The sequence below is a fragment of the Neofelis nebulosa genome, chromosome 5, assembly GCF_028018385.1.
Source record: "Neofelis nebulosa isolate mNeoNeb1 chromosome 5, mNeoNeb1.pri, whole genome shotgun sequence".
Lineage (NCBI taxonomy): Eukaryota > Metazoa > Chordata > Mammalia > Carnivora > Felidae > Neofelis > Neofelis nebulosa.
The window spans coordinates 35,193,722-35,213,204 of NC_080786.1; the positions used below are offsets into that span (position 1 = coordinate 35,193,722).

General features: G+C 46.9%; 1 protein-coding gene across 5 annotated transcripts in view; it reads right to left on the bottom strand.

The window, feature by feature from the left end:
* Positions 1-7,653: 7,653 nt before the first annotated feature.
* Positions 7,654-19,483, bottom strand: part of NMNAT3 (nicotinamide nucleotide adenylyltransferase 3) — a 122,275-nt gene continuing 110,445 nt past the window's right edge. The window contains exons 4-5 of one of the 5 annotated variants that reach the window (XM_058730039.1): positions 17,049-17,131; positions 7,654-8,669 (exon numbers count right to left, since the gene is read on the bottom strand). In XM_058730039.1, the coding sequence (XP_058586022.1) occupies positions 8,617-8,669; positions 17,049-17,131 (136 nt within the window). In that variant the 3' untranslated portion in view covers positions 7,654-8,616. Of the gene's footprint in view, positions 8,670-8,814; positions 10,248-12,320; positions 13,556-17,048; positions 17,132-19,483 lie in introns of those variants that run through there. The other 4 variants (XM_058730037.1, XM_058730038.1, XM_058730041.1 and 1 more) reach the window with 4 other exon arrangements.

Genomic DNA, 19,483 nt, shown 5'->3' on the forward strand with positions numbered 1-19,483 from the left:
TAGGTGGCTGGTGGAAGGTTTGTGCTTCCAAAAAGGGAAGAAATAGGCGAGGAGCACATTGATTTAGGGACAGAAAACATATTCCAAATTGCATTATAATAGTCTTTGTGAAGACCCTTCTCATCTGTGAGCTTCCTTCATGCTCCACCCCTGCCCACTGGAATGACAGAATCCAGTGGAATAGCACACCTGGATTTTAATCCTAGGCCCACCATTTCCTAGCTGTGTGATCTTGGGCAAGTCCCTTGATGTCTCTGAACTCTCACCTCATAGCTTAGTTTTGAGGATTCTGGAACACATATCCTCAAAAAATCCTAGTTTCCTTCTCTTCCTTGTTATCTGAGGCCCTTGACCATGTGGCCTCAATGTTTTTTCTCTGTCCTGTCTGTACCTCTTTCCCCTACAGTCCAGCTGTCCCATGTAATACGTCACGTCCCCCTTCCTTCTTCCGTGCACCCCCCCCCCCCCACTGGTGGCTTAGTGTCCCAAGCTCTCAGCCCAGCCTTATTCCCCTGGATCCTTTAGCCTAAATATGCTTCCCCTTCCCTTCTCCTGGATCCTAAGAGCCCTGGGCTCTCCTGGTCATGTTGTTTCTTCCACACTGCCTCAGGAGGACCGAGCTCTTTCTCTGTGCATACATGCAGCACGCCTGGGGATGCTCTGTGGCCAGAGACTGCATCTTAAATTCCTTCCATATTCTTTGCAGCACCTTGTCACGAGCTGGACACACAGGAACATGAGCCCAGTGGATACTCACCAGAAGAACGGGGAGGGGACAGGTGTCAAAGCTACGCGTTTATGGGTCCTTTTAGCAAACGCTTACTGAGCACCTTGTGGGTTCCTGGAACTGGGCGAGGTGCTGGGGATGAAGCCCTGAGTGAGACGCTGCCCTAAGGAATGTAGGTCTGGTGGGAGACAGTAGAGTGCAACGCGCAGAGGCTTGTACAGAGTGCTTCCAGGACGTGTGGGCACTTGAGCATGGGGACAAAGTTTAGAAGGATGAGTGGGGACTTGCCTGACAGAGGGGTGGGGAGGACACTCCCAAGAGGGGATGGCACACGCAAAAGCAGGGAGGCATAGCAGGGCCTGGCATCTTCAGGGAAGGTGGGGTAATCAAGTGTGGTGACAGCATGGCCGCGGCGGAGCCTTGGGGGCGGGAGGCATGGCCTGGTCTGAACAAGGCCAAGAGAATGTGGAGAAACAAGCAGGGCCAGGCCACAGAGAACCTTCTCTGTTGGAACAAGCTATGTCGACTCTGCCCTGTAGGAAATGGAGAGTCACTGACAGGTGTGAGCACGGGAGTGTCACTGCCAAGGAAAGGAGTAAAGGAGAGACCTGCAGTCCTGGTAACAGGCCCCGGAGGGAGCCTTTGTGCAAGCGGCCAGCCAGCCCACCACCCTCCCCCAGAGGAACACAGCATGCGGGGCGGGTGCAGTGGGCAGGACAGCCAAGCTGCAGCATGACAAGCACAGTTGTCCCGTTGGGGTGCCACCATGCTCCTGGGCTCCAGGTAGGAGAATGCCATCTGACCACCCATCCATACATCCACCATCCGGCCAAATACCTGCTTTCTTCCACCCGTCCAACATACCAGGAACGATGTTTGCCTGCAAACTACTACGTCTCTCTATGCTCTGGTGAAGGAGTTCCTGAAATTCATTAGCACAAGTCATCTATAAAGAGATGGATATTATTTTGGTTTGTATAAAAGATAATGAAGGTGACTCCCTGCAAAATAAGAAAATGAGAATTTTCAGCAGCTCTGTGAGTCTCTTTAAAAAAAATCAATTTGGGGCACCTGGGTGGCTCAGTCGGTTAAGCGGCCGACTTCGGCTCAGGTCATGATCTCGCAGTCCGTGAGTTCGAGCCCCGCGTCGGGCTCTGTGCTGACCGCTCAGAGCCTGGAGCCTGTTTCTGATTCTGTGTCTCCCTCTCTCTGACCCTCTCCTGTTCATGCTCTGTCTCTCCTTGTCTCAAAAATAAATAAAATGTTAAAAAAATATATATATATATATTTAAAAAAAAATAAAAAAAATCAATTTATTCAGGGTCACCTGGGTGGCTCAGTTGGTTAAGTGACCAACTTTGGCTCAGGTCATGATCTCAAAGTTTGTGAGTTCTAGCCATGCGTTGGGCCCTGTGCTGGCAGCTTTGGATTCTGTGTCTCCCTCCCTCCCTGTCCCTCCCCTGCTTGCACTTTCTCTCTCTTTCAAAAATAAATATTAAAAAAAAATTGTTTTAATTAAAAAAAATCAATTTATTAAAAAAAAAAATCTAGCGTAGGGGTGCCTGAGTGGCTCACTTGGTTAAATATCTGACTCTTGATTTTGGCTCGGGTCCTGATCTCACCTTTTGTGAATTCGAGCCCTGCATCAGGCTCTGGATCCAGTTTGGGATTTTCCCTCTCCCTCTTCCCTCACATGCATGTGCTTTCTCTCTCTCTCTCAAAATAAACATTAAAAAAAAAGAGAAAATCTTGAAAATAAATCTAGTGTCTACAATTATCAATTAGAATAGAAAGTACACATAGCATTTGACCCATCAACACCTGGGACTCTATCCCACAGAAGCACAGGTTTGTAAGGGCTTATGTATAAGGTTATTTATTGCAGCATTGTTTGTAACAGAAAAAACTGGGAAAAAACTTTAGATAAGAACCTCCTAAAGTCCTTTGAGTACTGTGTTCCACATATTACTAAGTGTGTATGTATAAGATGGATCGTATGTGTAAACAGGCTTCAAAAACACTGGTTCATACAAAGTTAAACAGGTGTGCATGTCATCGGCTTCTCAGAGCTATTAAGATGCTTATTAGGTAATATTTTCTGAGATATTCACTGAGCCAGGAGTTGTGCTAGGGACAAAGAGCAATGATCAAGACAAATTCTTGCTTTCAGAGAACTTCGAATCCATCGCTTCCGGAGTGATGAAATTCTCTTACAAGAGGAAGGTAGGGAGTGGGGGGTACAGGTAGAGTGGACAAGTGAAACTTCCTGGAAGAGGGCAAGGTGAGGCAGAGAACAGAAGACAAAATGGGAAGCAGCCCAAAGAAGGGATGCAGAGAGATAGCATGCATGGCGGGGCGGGTGCGTCGTGGGGACCACACAGGGAAAGCGCTGATGGAAAGAGAGGTGTGGGTGTGGGACACGGAGTAAAGCCAGGCTGCAGCAGTGGGCTGTTGGGCGTGTGGGCTTGGGGGTGTGGGGCAGCCACCCCAGGAGGAGTCAGGTCTTCACTCCAAGGGTGACAAAGGAAGCTTAGATGTTTAAGAGACACCTTTATTGAGGTATAATTTAAATACCACAACATTTACCCATTTGATGTGCATCGTTTGATGAGCTTTAGTAAATTTATAGAGTTGTGCGACCATCACCACAATCTAGTTTTGGAACATTCCAATCTCTCCCTTGTCCCCTCTCCGCCCCCACCCCCTGTGCCCACCTGCAGTCAGTCTTCGCTCTCCCCTTCGTGCAGCCACCGGTCTGCTTTGTGCCTCTGTCTATAGTTTTGCCTTTTCTAGAAATTTCATATAAATAGAATCATACAATATGTTGTCTTATTGCCTGGCTTCTTTCACTCAGCATGTTTCTGAGAGTTTTCTGTTCATTGCAGGTATCTATCACTGGTTCTTTCTTAGTTGCTGGATAATTGTCCGTTGCATGGATACATTTGTTTGTTATCCATTTACCAGTTGAAGAACATCTCAATTCTCCCAGTTTTGGGTCACAACGCTGCTATAAATATTCACATACAAGTGAGTGGACACATGTTTGCATCTCTTTGGACAGATTCTTTAAAAAATTTTTTTTAATGTTTATTTATTTTTGAGAGAGAGAGAGAGAGAGAGAGAGAGAGAGATCTGAAACAGGCTTCAGGCTCTGAGCTGTCAGCGCAGAGCCTGACACAGGGCTTGAACCCACAAACTGAGAGATCATGACCTGAGCTGAAGTTAGATGCTTAATAGACTGAGCCACCCAGGCGCCCCCAGACAGATTCGTAAAAATGGGATTTTGCTGACTGATTTCAACCATTCACGGGGTGCAAAGTGGTCACTCATTGTGGGTCTTTCAAGACTAACGGTGCCGAGCATCTTTCATGTGCTACTTGTCGTTCATATATCTTCTTTGGTAAAGTGTTTTGTTTCTGGGATTCCACATCTGGTGGCTCTCTTGATGGACTCTCAGGACTCCAGGGCCATATCTTCATGGCAGTGGGTCATTACGGTGAAAGGACACACAGCAGGGACTAGCCAGGGGAAAAGACACATCAGGTGGAGTCTGGGGGAGTCCATGTGAAGGCTTCCAAAATTCTCCTGCACAGGTGGGGGCCACACAGAGCACACTTCTTCCACCAGGGAAATGCAGCAACAAACAGTCTGCAGTGTTTCTGCCAAGGGAAGTCTGTTTGAGACTCTGAATCCAGGGGTTTTATTGTGGGCTAGTGACGTAGGCACTTTGCCTGCCAGACCAGCCATGATTTCTGAAATTCCAAGCTCATAGGAGAGCAGGTGTTCACTATAAGTCGCATTGTTTGTACCAGTCTGGGCAGGCTGGGACAGCAGGGTTCAGTGCCCCAGGTAGACAAAACAGCCTTATCAGTTAGAATAGTAGGCAGCAATCCAAAAGCCAGTTTCTCAGATACTGGCCGAGGGCCAGCCTCATCAACAGGCTCTTTCTAAATGGCCTTGTTAGGCTTATTATGTTAACTAACCTTCTCCAACACACGTCTAGTCCAATCTTTCAATCATTTTTAATTGGATTTTTAGTCTTCTTTTTTTTTTTTTTAGGTTTATTTATTTATGTTGAAAGAGAAAGATAGGGAGAGAGAGAGAGATAGATAGAGAGATAGAGAGAGAGAGAGAGAGAGAGAGAGAGAGGGAGGGAGGCATAGCAGAGAGAGAGAGAGGGCAAGAGAGAATCCCAAGCAGGGTCCGTGCTGTCAGTACAGAGCCCAACTTGGAGCTCAATCCCACAAACCATGAGATCATGACCTGAACTGAAATCAAGAGTCAGATGCTTAGGGGGTGCCTTCGTGGCTCAGTCAGAAAAGCATCTGACTTGATTTTGGCTCAGATCATGATCTCATGGTTCGTGAGTTTGAGCCCTTCATCAGGCTCTGGGCTGACAGTATGGAGACTGCTTGGGATTCTCTCTCTCTCTCTCTCTCTCTCTCTCTCTCTCTGTCTTTCTCTCTCAAAATAAATAAATAAAATACATTAAAAATAAAAGAGTCAGGTACTTATCTGACTGAGCCACCGGAGCACCCCAAGTCTTCTTCTTTTTGAATTGTTGGAGATGTTTACATATCCAGGACATAAATCATTTATTAGATTTACATTTCCGTAAATGCGTTCTCCAAGTCTGTGACTTGTCTTCCATTTTCTTAATGGTGTCTGTGGAAGAGTTTGGGCAGGGAGGCATTATGACCAGATTTGTGTGCCATCACAAAACTGCTCTGGTTCATATGTGAGGAAGGGATTGCAGGGGCCAAGAATGGGTTGGGGAGACCCATTACAGTAGTTGGGCTAAGAGATGATGGCAGTCTGGGCTGGGGGGTGCCAGGAGGGATGGAGAGAAGAGGCTGCGTGTGAGGAATGCATGGAGAGTAAGACCAGCAGGGCATGTAGATGCTCAATATGGATTTTACCAGAAGGAAAGCTGGGCTCTCCTAACTGGTCCACAGGACACCATATTATTATTATAATTATTGTTCTTAATAGTGAACACCCCACTAATTTGTGGGATTTTAGCATTCTGATAATTTGAGAAAGGTGGGACCAGATGAACACTAGGGTTCCTTCTGGTTTTCACAGTCTATGGTGCCATGAACAAGACATTCCGGGGTTATTTTTAGCATTTCTAAACTATTCTGATGTGTGTGCCTATGTGCCTTATTATAGATTGTTTGTTAGTCACACAGGTGTATCTATAATGTGAGCTCTGGTCCAAGAAAATAAGGTCATGACTTAAATTGAACACAGTCGGTGCATGGAGACCCTTGCAAAAAGTGAAGGCAGAAAATACTGTTAGCACAGGGAGTGCAAGGCCAGGGATGAGGAAATTCATGTTCATGTATTAACCCAATTATCAAACGGACCTTGCCAATCTGGAGCACGATTGGTTTAAAACGGGATTTCACATCATTCTGTCCCAAGGGACACAGCCAGTATCATAAATGGAAAGTTCTTTCCTCGGGCTGGGATGCAGAGCTCCTCTCGTTTGGACAGCATCTGCTATCACAGGAGAACCTTTATTTAAGGCTGGAAATTCTATTTACCCAGGAGGCCAACACACTGTGCTTCTGTTCTTGCAAAATAAACAAAACACCTTGGCAAACTAGATACAAAGAAGGCCAGAGGGAATGGAAAGGAATGTGAAATCAGGTATGCGGGTCAGTGTCAATGCAATAAATCAGAGCACAGCAGTGATACATATTTTCTCTTCTGATACTAAAAAAAGGGAGGCTACATGAATCAATGAGACAAAGTAAGAGTCTAGAAATTGAGAGAGATACACATGCGTGTATATGTGTGTGTGTATTTATATCTACTTTATTATAAAGTAGATTTCGTTGTGTTGTTTTATTTTAGAAGGAGACAATGTAAAGGCTCAGAAATGGTGGGAGCCACATGATACAGCCATGAATCAGAGAGACGAGGGCATCTCCTCCAAGCCTCGTTGGGCCCAGTGCCCTGAGCCTATGGCAAGGTGGGGCAGGGCAGTGGTGGCATGCCAGGATGCCTGCTGTCAGGTGCACGCTGCAATAGTAAACCCCTTCCTTCAGGACTTGATGATGAATCTAGCTCATCATGCTGCTCATTTTGCCCTCTCCTGCCTCAGGGCCTTTGCATATGTTGTTCATTCTGCCTGAAAGCGCAGCAGCCTCCACCCATCCCCAAGTCTTATGAATTCATCTTTCAGGTCTCAAATCCATCCTCTCTTCCCTGCTGTCTATACTCTGTCATCAGGAGGAATTGCTGATGTTTTATGGAGTCTAAACTTTGTACAAATTTGAAGGTCACTTTTCAGAAAAAGAATAAAAATCACGAATGTGAAATTAGATCCCCACATGATGAAGGCCCCTCCAGGGTGTTGGAAAGGGCCCAGGCAAATGAGGGACTAGCTTTAGCTTCCTTAACTTTGTGGTGAAGCTGGGCCCTCTGGCTGCAGGGTATGCTGTGTATGGGCCTTCATGACCTGTGTTCTAGTTTTAATCCGATGTTGAGTTATGTGAATATAATATATAATATATAATATATAATATATAATATATAATAATGGCTCAAGTTGAGAAATCCTGCCTCAAACCCACAGGATCCCTCTCTACCCCTTTTTGCTGGACACTACAGATGTTTGCTTTCTTTCTTTTTTTAGTTTATTTATTAATTTTGAGAGAGAGAGCGAGCAGGGAAGGGGCAGAGAGAGAGAGAGAGAGAATCCCACGTAGGCTCTGCACATCATCAGTGCAAAGCCCGATGTGGGGTTCGATCCCGTGAACTGCAAGATCGCAACTTGAGCCGAAATCCTAAGTCAGACGCTTAACCCACTGAGCTACTCAGGCACCCCAGTTATTTGCTTTCGATACTCCATACAGAAAACTGGGGAAATGCTGCTCAGAGGATAAGAAGGGAGATATTCACCAGAGTAAACATCATGCAATTTTAATTGGATATTCAGTTTATTAAAAAATAAAACTAATGTGTATTGTAATAGGCTAGCATGTTTATTGGCTTGGGAATCTTATTAAAATGCAGATTCTGAGTTAGTAGGTCTGGGGTGGGGCCTGAGAGTCTGCATTTCTATCCAGCTCCCAGGGGATGCAAACACTGTGTCCTGTGACCGTGTTTGAAACAGCAAATTTCTTGGCACATAGGATACACCAGTAAACAAAAATGAAGACCCTCTGCCCTTGGAGAGCTCCCAGTGTAGCAAGAAGTGGACCGGACCCAAAGAAGGGTGGGCAGGCTGAAGCAGGACACTCAGTGCCTCAGAAAACCAGAGCTAGAGGAGAATTTAAAGACTATTCGAACTGCCCCATTTTAGAGTTTGGGAAACTGAGGCTCACAGTGTGGAAGGGAGCTGGTCAAAGTCACACAGCTGACTGTGGACAAGGCTGTTTGATTCCTATTCCCCTGCATTATCAGGGTTCTTAGAGACCCCATGGGGTGCAGAGCTCAGTCAGGGCAGGGAATGGCCAACAGCTTTAGAGCTTGCAGGGGGTGGAGGTGTAGGGGAGCCCCCTCCCCCCCCAGGAGGGCCCCACTACTCTAGACCCTGGAACCCTGATGGCCTACTTTACTCCTCTTTATCATGACACACACACACACGAACGCTGGGATATGTTTGGGAAGATGCTAGATTCTTCCTGACTGGCCCTTTGTTTTTCTGCATGACTAAATCTGTAGCAAGGATGAATGAGGGTAAAAGTATGGAGAAGTAAATTTTGAATACATTCAGTCATTTGGTCAGCAAGTGTAAAGCACAAACTCAAACAGAATTAGACCAATTAAAACCTCTTCTTAATCAGGAGTGGGATGAAAATCCTGAACACATGTGAGGTTCCTGTTCTCATCCTTCAGAGCCCACCTGAACAGAGCCATCGACCCGGAGCTACAGATTACAGCCCCTTTGCAAGGTGTTGAAAAGCAATTGCTTCTCCATTGTTGGTACCTGGGAATATAAACTTTTATGAATTCATATCAGTTCCACTGGAACGGCAGCAAATTTCATGGAGTAGCTAAAAAGAAAGCAACAGCTGGTACATCAGGCATTAATAATATAACAAAGGAAGAAAAAAGAGAAAAATTTTCATTAGTATTTTTTGATGTCAATTTATTATTTATCCCTTTGCCAATATTCAAACAGGCAGGTAGTCATAAAACATTCAAAAAGATCCTTTAAAATAGTCAAGGCATCTGTTTTACCTCCATCCCTTTAAAAAAAAATGTTTTTAACGCTTATTTATTTTTGAGACAGAGAGAGACAGAGCATGAACGGGGGAGGGTCAGAGAGAGGGAGACACAGAATCCGAAACAGGCTCCAGGCTCTGAGCCGTCAGCCCAGAGCCCGACGCGGGGCTCGAACTCACAGACCGCGAGATCGTGACCTGAGTTGAAGTCGGACGCTTAACCGACTGAGCCACCCAGGCGCCCCACCTCCATTCCTTTTTAGAAACTTGGAAATCAGGAGCCCTGGCATTGATTTAAAAAGTCATGTTAAAAATATCCACTGTATCAAAAATATTGTTTGAGGGTTACTACTTAGAAAGATTTTAGTTTAAATTTTATCTACAGCCTAGGCAGGCAGCCGGTGGCTCTTAAGGGAAGATTCAAAGTGAATCAGCAAAGTGCTGCTTCCAAATGTTTGACTCCTCAATTAGTATTGTTTTGTTGCAACAAGGCATCGACAAAGCCCACTGTTTGGTAATTAGCATCCTGTCAAGTCTCTCCAATCAAGACCAGCATGCTGCACCTGGTCCTAGTTAAAAAATGAGTGTGGGCAATTCTGATCCGACCCTCAGGGGCCCGTGCCTCGTGCAGAACTGCCTTCATCTGTGTGCACGGCAGAGTCACCACTTAACCAAATAAGAAGACCTCCGCAGCGAGAGGTTTTGAGAGCTTTTGTATAGTTCTCCTGACCTGCCGCACCCTTTTAACTTCTTTGATAAACGTCCGTTCTTGTGTAGACGCCTGTTCCTCTTCCTGGGACAGAAGACTCCTCGGAAAGAAAATCATTGTCTACATAAAACAAAGGAAAATGGAAAAGCAAAACAACCACCACAAAGAAAACAGCCGAGGACCTTGACTGCCTTCTCCTCAGGAGGAGCTTCGTGGAGGCGTGGTTGGCCCTCCCCAGCTTGTCCTTCATTCCTCTGGGTGCTGTCTTTCTAGGAACTGTCCCCGGTGTAGAGGTTGTGCTCCTTGATGTAGGTGATGACAGCGTCTGGGAGCAGGTACTTGACGCTCTGCCCTTGGCTCAAGGCCCGCCTGATGTACGTGGAGCTGAGCTCGTTCTGCACGGGCTCCCTGACCAGGTGAATGTTGTGCTGGTACCTCTGCAGGATGGCTGAACCTGAGATGTATTCCTTTGGGTTGTGACCTGTCCGGCTCACACACACCATGCCAAACTTTTCCACTATTTCCTGGATGTGTGCCTCTTTCCAGAGGTTGGGGGTCTGGAAGGTCTTCAGGATATCTGCCCCGCAGAGGAGTTTCAGCTCAGGCACAGCTGGAAAAACAAGGGCGGATCCTGACAAGGTTACAGAAAAGTCACGGCCAGTAAAGATAACATACTCCATTTGAAAAGTGCACAAGATGCTTTTTCTCGGAGTGTATTGGGAAGTCAATGTCTACACTGTGTTCACGCCTGAAAAAGTGTGTAAGGGGATCTGAAGCTACTTCGGGGACATACAATTGTAATACAATCTTTTCTTTAATAGTGGCAAAGTGCCAAGAAATCAGAACAACTTTTTTTTCCCCCCCAGTATTCTACCAAAAGTCTGTCGGTGGTTGCTGGACCCCATGGCAGTAGTCCAAAGGCGGCTGTGAACCCCATCTTCTGATAGAAGGTAAGATTGTAAAATCTCTAGTCCTAACAAGCTGTGGGCTTCAGGCAAGTCACTGCCTTTCTCAAAATCTATTTCAGCCCTAACACCTGATACCTTTGTAAGTAAAATCTCATCATAAAGGTTAATTATAAAGGTTATTTGGATAACCAAAAGCTAGTGACCTTTTCATCTGTTTTCAATACAACAAAGCTCTAGAACAACTAATCAATGTGGATAATCCTCTGGCATTTGTTCTAACAACGATGGTTTTAATGATAAAATAAAACCTAACGTTGGTGCTCATATGAGCACTATCACTAAGCCCTTGATGTATTTAACCTCATTTGATTCTCTGAACAATTTGATGAGTAGGCATTATTATTGTGCCCATTCTGCGGGAGGGGAAACAAGCATAGAGAGGCGACCGACTTGCCTGAGGTCGCTCATTTAGGCGGCAGAGTCAGGATTCAAACCCCACAGCCGGCCTCTAGGTGGGGCATTTATAACTGCTGGGCTCTGCCGCCTCCTGCTGGCGAAAATTGTACATGCATCAGAACAAAGAAGCCCTTCCTTGATTTTTCCAGGCACCGTTGAAATTCGTGTCCCTTTCCAAAGGGCTAATTTGGAAAGGGAGAAAAATCAAGTCCACGCTTGAAGCAACCAGTAGGTTCCCTGGTCCTTCCGGAAGCTGATTCTAGCTTCAGTAAATGGCAAAAGCTGTGTTCTAGAGTGTTGGCATCTCTCGGTCACCATGAAACCTCAGTTGGGAGGGGTTCAGGGATCCCACCTGCTGGGCAAACACCTGATGGAAATGGTCGGTTGAGGCTCCTCTACTGTGGAACTTTGGAAGGAATCTGGACGTAAGATCAGAGAGAGGAGTTTACAAAGGAGCACCAGACCAGCTGTAGAACAGAAAGTGGGAAACTGGAAGTGTCACGGAGAGGTCTGATTTCTAGCTTTAGTTGGGCTGGATGGATCCTTTTCTGGGCCTCCCTTTCCCCATCCATGAAATAGTGGACACTGGACTTATTCACTCCTTTGGAAGTAGTAGATATAATTACAGAAGCAGTTTTCAAACACTCTAGCAGCATAATATTGGTATAATGAAATGATATTCAAACTTTTATTGATGCATCCATTGATAAATTCTCCATGGTTAAGAACTAGGACTCGAAAACCAGGCACCTTAGATTCAAGTCTTGGCTCTGCCGTTCAACAGCTGTGTGACCTCAACTTTAAAATGGAGATATTAACAGTACTTTTCTCCTAGGGTTATTTTAGAATTGAATGAGTTTATAAATATAAAGTGCTGTAACTGAGTACGTGTGATGGCTGTTAACTGCCATTCATCCGTCCATCCACCTGCTTATCCGCTAATCCATTCATTGACACATCCATTCAACACTTAGGGAGTATTTTTAAAGTCAATAAAACTGTGTTTAGAAATTACTCAATAACCCACACTTTTGACTAATCTGAGCTGGCCCCATTGCTCACAACGTATGTGGACTTAGACTATTCTGCATCTGGGAGGTTCTACTCCAGTTTATTTATTCAGCCGTTGTAATATAACAAGAGAGCAGCCTTGACCTTTTAAACACCTGGGTGATTTTTGTATGTGCTCTTCCTCCGGGGGAGGTGGAATGATGGGCATTTAGTTGTAGGGTCTCCTGAGGCCTGGAGCACACTTTCCCCCTGTTCCACAGGCCAAAGAACAAGAAGACACCCGCTCTCTCCACAGTGGATTTTTTTTTAATGTTTATTCATTCTTGAAAGACAGAGAGAGACACAGCACAAGCAGGGGTAGGGCAGAGAGAGAGGGAGACACAGAATCTGAAGCAGACTCCAGGCTCTGAGCTGTCAGCACAGAGCCCGACGTGGGGCGAGATCATGACCTGAGCCAAACTGGATGCTCAACCGACTGAGCCACCCTGATGCACCCCCCCCAGTGGATTTTTGTGGCGGTAATTTATACCTACTGGCTTAGATATTAGATAACATCTGATTTATGAACAATGACAGGAGTACAATTCACTGTGTGCTCCTGCCGACAGGGGACACATGCCCACACCTCCCTTTCCCCCAAATCAAAGGCATGTCTGTGGGGTGATCGCTTCTTCTGGCAACACGTGCCCTGGACTCCAACTCTGGGCAGTCCTCAAAGAGACCATCACATCTCTTTCAAATCCATTTACATCACTGCTATGAGCACTTCAGATCTAATGACTGGCTGTCCAAGTCCAAGGTTCATAAGTCTGAGGTGTTGAAAAAAGGCTGCCGGTTTGATTCGTCTCAAGCACGAAACAGTGACCTAAATCAGATGTCTGTGGGTATTTTGGGGCAATGTGCTCTTTGGAATAGCCACTGGCTTCGAGAAGCAGATGAAGCAGAGGTTTATATGAAAAGTGAGGGAAGTGCCACTGGGACCATTTTCTTTGAATGTCCAGCTGCCTTAATTCTTAATGTCAAGAACAGCAGCCCTGAGGTCAGTCAGCCCTGGTTTCCGGTTTCAGATCTGCCGGAACCCTGGGAGAATTACAGCAGATGGGCCTGTTTCCTCAGCTGTAAAATGGGGCTGACCTCCTGTGGAGGTTCTGGAAACTGAGGGGCGGAGTGAACGCAGCCACACTCAGCAGTGTGGGACTTCTGGGGACACAGGACACCAGAGCTGAAGCCAGGTATTAAAGGGCAGCACCCCAATTAACCAGACAAAGCCACCGTGGAACAATCAGTGCAGAATGGAGTCAGATGAGGGGCCTGCCGTGGTTGTGTGGAAAGGGAATCCTCTCTGAAGGTTGCTGAGCTGTGCTCAGCCCCATCAGCTGAGCGCAGGGACCACCTTCACAAGAGACTGACACTGTTGGGCTGTTAGAGGACCGAGGCATCATCTGTCCCAAAGTGTCACAGCCAAGCCGTCTGGAGCTCGGCACGGCTGGGTCAGTCCATGGAGGGCTGCAAATCACACGAGCAGGGCTCTGGCAGCCAGAGAATGCTGAGCTCAGCCCACAGTCTGCAGTCCCAGAGGAGAACACACAGCACACAGAACGGTCCTTTAGAGCTCTGCCACTAGTAATCTACAAGCCACCTCATCAGAAGCCCAATGTATGCTGAGGAAGAACTCCACCTCCTTCCTTTTTGTAATTGCTCTAGTTCCCCGCCCCACCCCCACCTCTGATCACAAACGTGAAATCTGTGTCAATTATAAAATGTATGAAAAACACGTATTCAAGGTAGAAAACAATTCTGCTTTCTCCAAAGCCGTCAATATTTGAGTGTGGTTTTTCAGTTTTTCCATTGATTTAGACATGCAAATAGATGTGTAAGTATATTTACATGTTTTTATATACTTGAGATTATATATGCAGTATCGTATCCTGATTTTTTTCCACTTCCCTCACCTCATAAGCCTTTCTCCAGAGACATTTTGTGTCAATTATTCATCCTATGGATACAGAATAATTTACTTAAATGTTCCCTTATATTTAAACGGGGAGGTTGCTTTTATTTTCTGCCATTATAAAAATTGCTGTGATAAACATCCTTCTACATAAATCTTTGTCCCAATTTTTAATTATTTCCACAGTCTGATTCCTAGAAGGGGAATATATCAAGTAAAGGACATGAACGTTTTTAAAGCCCCTGATACATTTTGGTAAATTACAAAGCCCACTTCTCATTCAACATAAACTTTCTTTTTAACAGTTACTTTAGAAGAGAGCAAGATGAACGGGAGTTAGGGTTTGAAGAGCAACAAAGGGGATAAAGAACAAACTCCCAGCATTCCAGGGCCAAGCAGAGTAGCCCCTAGAAAAATAAATCTGAAAAGAATGTGGGTGAGCTTTGGTGGAGGGAGGGAGAGAGTGAGCTCATCTCTGTGAAAGCCGCTGGGACTTGTTTCACAGGGAAGACGGGTCCAACCTGGGCCTAACAGGACAGATAGGTTTTTAGAAGGGGGAGCCAAGAAGGGGACAGGGAGGGGGGCAGTCCAGGCAAAGAGCTGAGACAGGGATTCCGGAAGCCTGTGCAGGGAGATGAAGGGTGAGCGGCTGGAAGCCTCAGTGTGGCATCTCTCCCACATCACTGGAGGCTTCCTGCCCGTCACTGGACCCTCTGGCATTCCCTAAGAGCAAGGGCTGCCCAGCACCCATGCTGTTTCCTTCCTTTGTGCCCTGCTCTGCTGCCTCTCTGCCGGAAATGCCCCAACCCCAGATAACCTACTGATCCCATGAGTCTTGGTGCAAGTGTCTCCTCCTCCAGGCAGCCTTCCTAATCCACATCTCGACTACCATTCACAGCTTGTCTCTAGCTTAGGTCAAAGGTTGGGGTGGAGGGCTATCTTCTCCTGAGTCTGGAGCCTGGTCTGGGGAGGTGCTCAGACAGTGTTCTTGAACCCTGGTGAGAGTAGCTGCTGAGCCAGAGATGATTCAGGAAGAAGGCTGAGAATGAACACGCCTGTGCTCATGACTGGGGGACAGGGGGGAAGCGAGGCAGACAGACCAGAAGAATACAATGAATATTGCAAAGATGCTGTAACTCCTCCTTAGATTCCTACTCTAGTGCACAGTTCCCCAAATGGGCTGTAAAGCAAATCCCAGAGTGCCTGTTAGACATCCAGATTCCCGGGCCCCATTTCCACTCAGGAGGTCTGGGGTGTGGCCTGGGAAGCATGGTAAGCCTCACAGTGATTCTGCTGTGAGTGATCCTTTGACCAGTGTTTGGGGCCTGCTGCATGATATTTTTAGGGCCCCCTGGCATTTTTGAGTCCTTTTAAAAGAGTGTTTCCTAATCTGTGTTCGGGGGCGGGGGGCACTAGTTCTGAGAAATTATCAGTATGTGTTAGAAAGAGTCCCATGATTAGTGATGATGGCGGCAAGCTAGTTCCCTTTCTGGTAGAGTCACAATGCACAGTGTCATGGTAAAGACTGAAAAATCCTGCAGCAAAGAAACCATTTTAGGTTGGTTTGACTGTGACGCTCCCAAGCCCTTCTGATCTGGAACTAGCATCCCACCTCCCACAGCTGGGAGACCCTTGTTAGGAAAACCCACAGATGGGCCTGCTGGGGTTTCAGCCCAGTGTGACCAGTGTCACATCCTGCCCTTCCATCACTGGGTGCTCCTGTTTATTCGCATGAGGGGCGAATAAACTTGACCCAGGGTACCAGGACTGCCATTAGAGAGGGAAGGTCCTTTGGAATCACAGCTGACAAGGTTCCATCAAACACCAGGAGTTGACAACACAGTAGAAACCCAGGGTTACAAACTGAAAGGACAATCCATGTGGACTTTTGACAGCACTTGATGCCGGGAGGAGGCATGTGGGAGACCTGCGGGCTGTCTGACAGTACAGTTCTATTCCTGCTCAGTCTTCTCTTGTCTGTCTTTTGGCTTTATTTTCAAACTACTCTAGATGTTAGATATTACCGCCTTCATGGTTTCCTGGTCAGTCAGTGTGGCTGGAATCCACAGGGACCCATTAGAGGAAGCTGGAATGTGCTGAGGTTGTGGCAGGTGGTGTTTCCACAGCATTGGCTATGAGGCTCCTGGCTGGTGCGGGGGGAGAGCCCTTGCAGGACTGTTCTCGAATACTCTAAGTGCAGCTAGGCCATTCAGGTGAGCTGGTGCCTGAGGAGTGCCTGTTGGTGCAGCTGGCAGTCTGGGGAGACGTGTGGTCTCCTGGCCCCTGGCCCCTGAGGCCACCAGCAAGTGGGGTGGGCCCTGGCAGGCTGTCACTGGAGGGGGCCGGCAACACACAGGCAGAGCTTGGGGGCCTGCCTAGCCTTCTCTGGCTCTCAGCATATCCCACCAGAGGGACAGGGTGAGGGTATGTAAGGAGAGACTGACCTCATTCCTTTCTCACCACGCTGATCCGTGAGCCCACATGACACAGGACCACCCTGTTTGTTTTGGTTACGTTGGTTGCGAATCTTCCTCTGGAACTGGCAACAGCTGCATATTTACTGTTCTTACAAGCACGGTTGGCACTATCTCTGCTGTAGGTGTGGGCAGCGGTGTACCTCTGTTGTGGGTACACATGTACATGCACGTGTTGCGCAGCAGGTGTGACCGCGGCTGTCCAGCAACACGCAAAAAGTACGATGAAAGTGGGCTCCCCAAAAAAATCCCCTTAAAAACAGGTTTCCTCTTTCAAGTAAGCCAGTGAGGAACGTGGCTACAAGCGTAAGGGTTATAATAGCACAGTCTGTACTCAGGCTAAGGCTTTTAAAAGAACCCAGCATCACTCACTAGTTTATCCCTGTGTAGCCCTGACTGTAATCCATGTCATGAGCATGAGTCACAAGGGTAAGTAAACTCCTTTGAGGCAGAAAATCTTAAATTAGTGTAACGATTTACAAGGGGTGGTGGCCGATTGTTTAATTTGACCCTTCAATCTGGGGAAGTGTCACCCCCAACTAGGTTAGCCTCAAAATCCTTAGCTGTGCCTAGGAATTAGCTCTCGCACGGATCCCTGACATCTCTCCCTCTGACGGACAAGGTGCACCCACCTGTCGGGGCCAAGGAGTGAGCCCTGCCATGGTCCGGGCCTTCCGTCTGGGGCAGAGATCTGAGCAGTTCACTGTGATGATGCCTGCATTGCAAACACATGGGCTCAGGATGTATCCATCCCGCAAAGCCACCCAGGGGTCTCAGTTTTTAAGTCTCAACCTGCTTTTGTCCATTTTAGGCAGGTAGCTCGTTCCCCAGGTGTTGGTGGAGGGCCTACCATGTGCCAGGCCTGTGCCAGGTGCTGGGACACAAAGCATGTGTGATTGGGACCTCTTGACCATGGATTGCCTTCTTGTGAACCCTGGTGAAAGGGGCAGGGTGCAGGGATGAGCATATTTCTACTTTTTTAACATTGTCTTCAATACCTCACTTAGAAAAAAAAAAAAAAACAGTTGAGAAGGGTTAAAGGATATGGGCTCTTAGAAGCAGACAGACCTGAGTTCAAAATAAAAAATTTCGTTTGTAAAGGGGCACCTGGGTGGCTCAGTCAGTTAAGTGTCTGACTCTTGATTTCAGCTCAGGTCACGATCTGAAGGTTTGTGAGTTTGAGCCCCGCGTCAGGCTCTGCGTTGACAGCGTGGAGCCTGCTTGGGAATCTTTCTCTGCCTCTCCTCCATTCTCTCTCTCTCTCTCTCTCAAAATAAATAAATAAACGTTAAAAAATTTCATTTGTAATGCTGGGATAATGTCTACTTTCTAGACCTTTGTGAAGGTGAATGAGCCAGTATACAGTAAGCACTGGCACAGTATACAGTAAGCAGGGCACGCACTGTGTGCGTGGCCCACAGCTCACTCTTGTCAGAAACTAGTATTTCAGAACTCCACGGGGGTGAGGACTAAGTCTGGCTTAGAGCCAGACTGCCTGGTCCCCAGCTCAGCTCCCCCAGAGGCCAGCTGGGTGACCCTGGGCAGGTGTCTCTAGGTCTCTGTGTGGATGGTTCAGCACCTGTGTAATGAGGGATAACCTGTGATAATCGTGTGTGCCTCTCATGGGTGGTCACAAAGATGAAAGGAGTGCAAAGTGCTCTGAACAGTGAGCAGGACAGAGCAACTCTCATTACATGTTAGCATTTCAGATCTGATTAGACTTACACCATCTTGGCATGCCTGGTTCTTTTAGCAAATCAATGTGCAAATCAAGAGATACCTGATCAAACACAAGTTGTCACCACGTCTTGTATCAATGCAATCTTCCACCTTCTACTTACTGTAGTATACATTTAGGAGGGCTGCGTTTGGGAGAGAGCAGTGCCTGGTGGAAAAAACAGGTGCTGTGCAGCCCGGGTGGATTCGAGTTTCGGTTTTCTCGCCTGTGTGACCTTGAGTGAGTCACTGACACTCTCAGAGCCTCACTGACCTCATCTGTGTATTAGTCATGATGGAAGTTAATGCCGATCTCTTTTCTGCCAAGTATCACAGGACCATGAGAGAGAAAGTGCCTCTACCCTGCCAAATGCTGGGCAGGTGGCTCACTGCTGAGTATCGCTGGGGGAAGGCATAGTATAAAGGTTAAACTTTAGAATTAGACTGCTTGGTTGGAATTCTGCTTCCAACTAGTGGCTGTGAATCTTGGTGGGTTCCTTAAGCAATCTGCCTCTGGTTTTGTCATCTGTAGAATGGGGGACAATGACCACACCCACCCCTGTGGGCCATGCTGAGGATTAAGGGAGGAGCTTAGCACTGGCCCATCCACAGAAAGTGTCCAATCAACATTAGCTGTTCTTATCATCATTACTGTCAGTGTGTGAATAGTGAGCTCATTTAAGTCACCTTAATATTCTTAGTTCAGTAACTGCTTACCTAAAGTCAGCTGAATTCAGGAACTGATGGAAGGAGTGGACGAATAAATACATTTGATTCTGGCCCAAAGTCCTTCCTGATATCTCAGACACTCAGTCAAGTCTTCTTAGGGCCTAGCTGCACTCTGTGTTTCCATCATTGTCTGCTTTGGTTTTGGTAAGCTTCATGTCTGAGGATTCGCTCCTGAGTAAGTCTGGAATCTTGGAGCAGACTGAAGTAGGTGTGAGTCGCACCTCTACTTTCTAACTGTAGGGCCCTGCCTATGTTACTGACCCTTTCAAAGCCTCCATTTCCTCATCTGTAAAATGGGACCACACCCATCTACTCCTCAGAGTTGCTGAGGGGACTAGATAGTACATACCTGAAAAAGCCTGGAGCGCAGTAAGTGATCAGTAAAGGTGGTGATGGTCATTTTATTTTACTTACCTTGAAGCTCCTAGTTCAAATTGACCCTACTTTGAATATAAGCTGGGTCTCTGAACTCTGATGCGTCAATCATTATTTTCAGTGTCAAATGTCACTACCTCACAGACCTCCACTCTGCCTTTGTAGGGCGGTGGCCATTGCTTCCTCTGATTGTCTGCCTGAGTGGTGTCCCGGTGTGCCTAGCCCTGAGCCTGCGGGCTGACCCTGG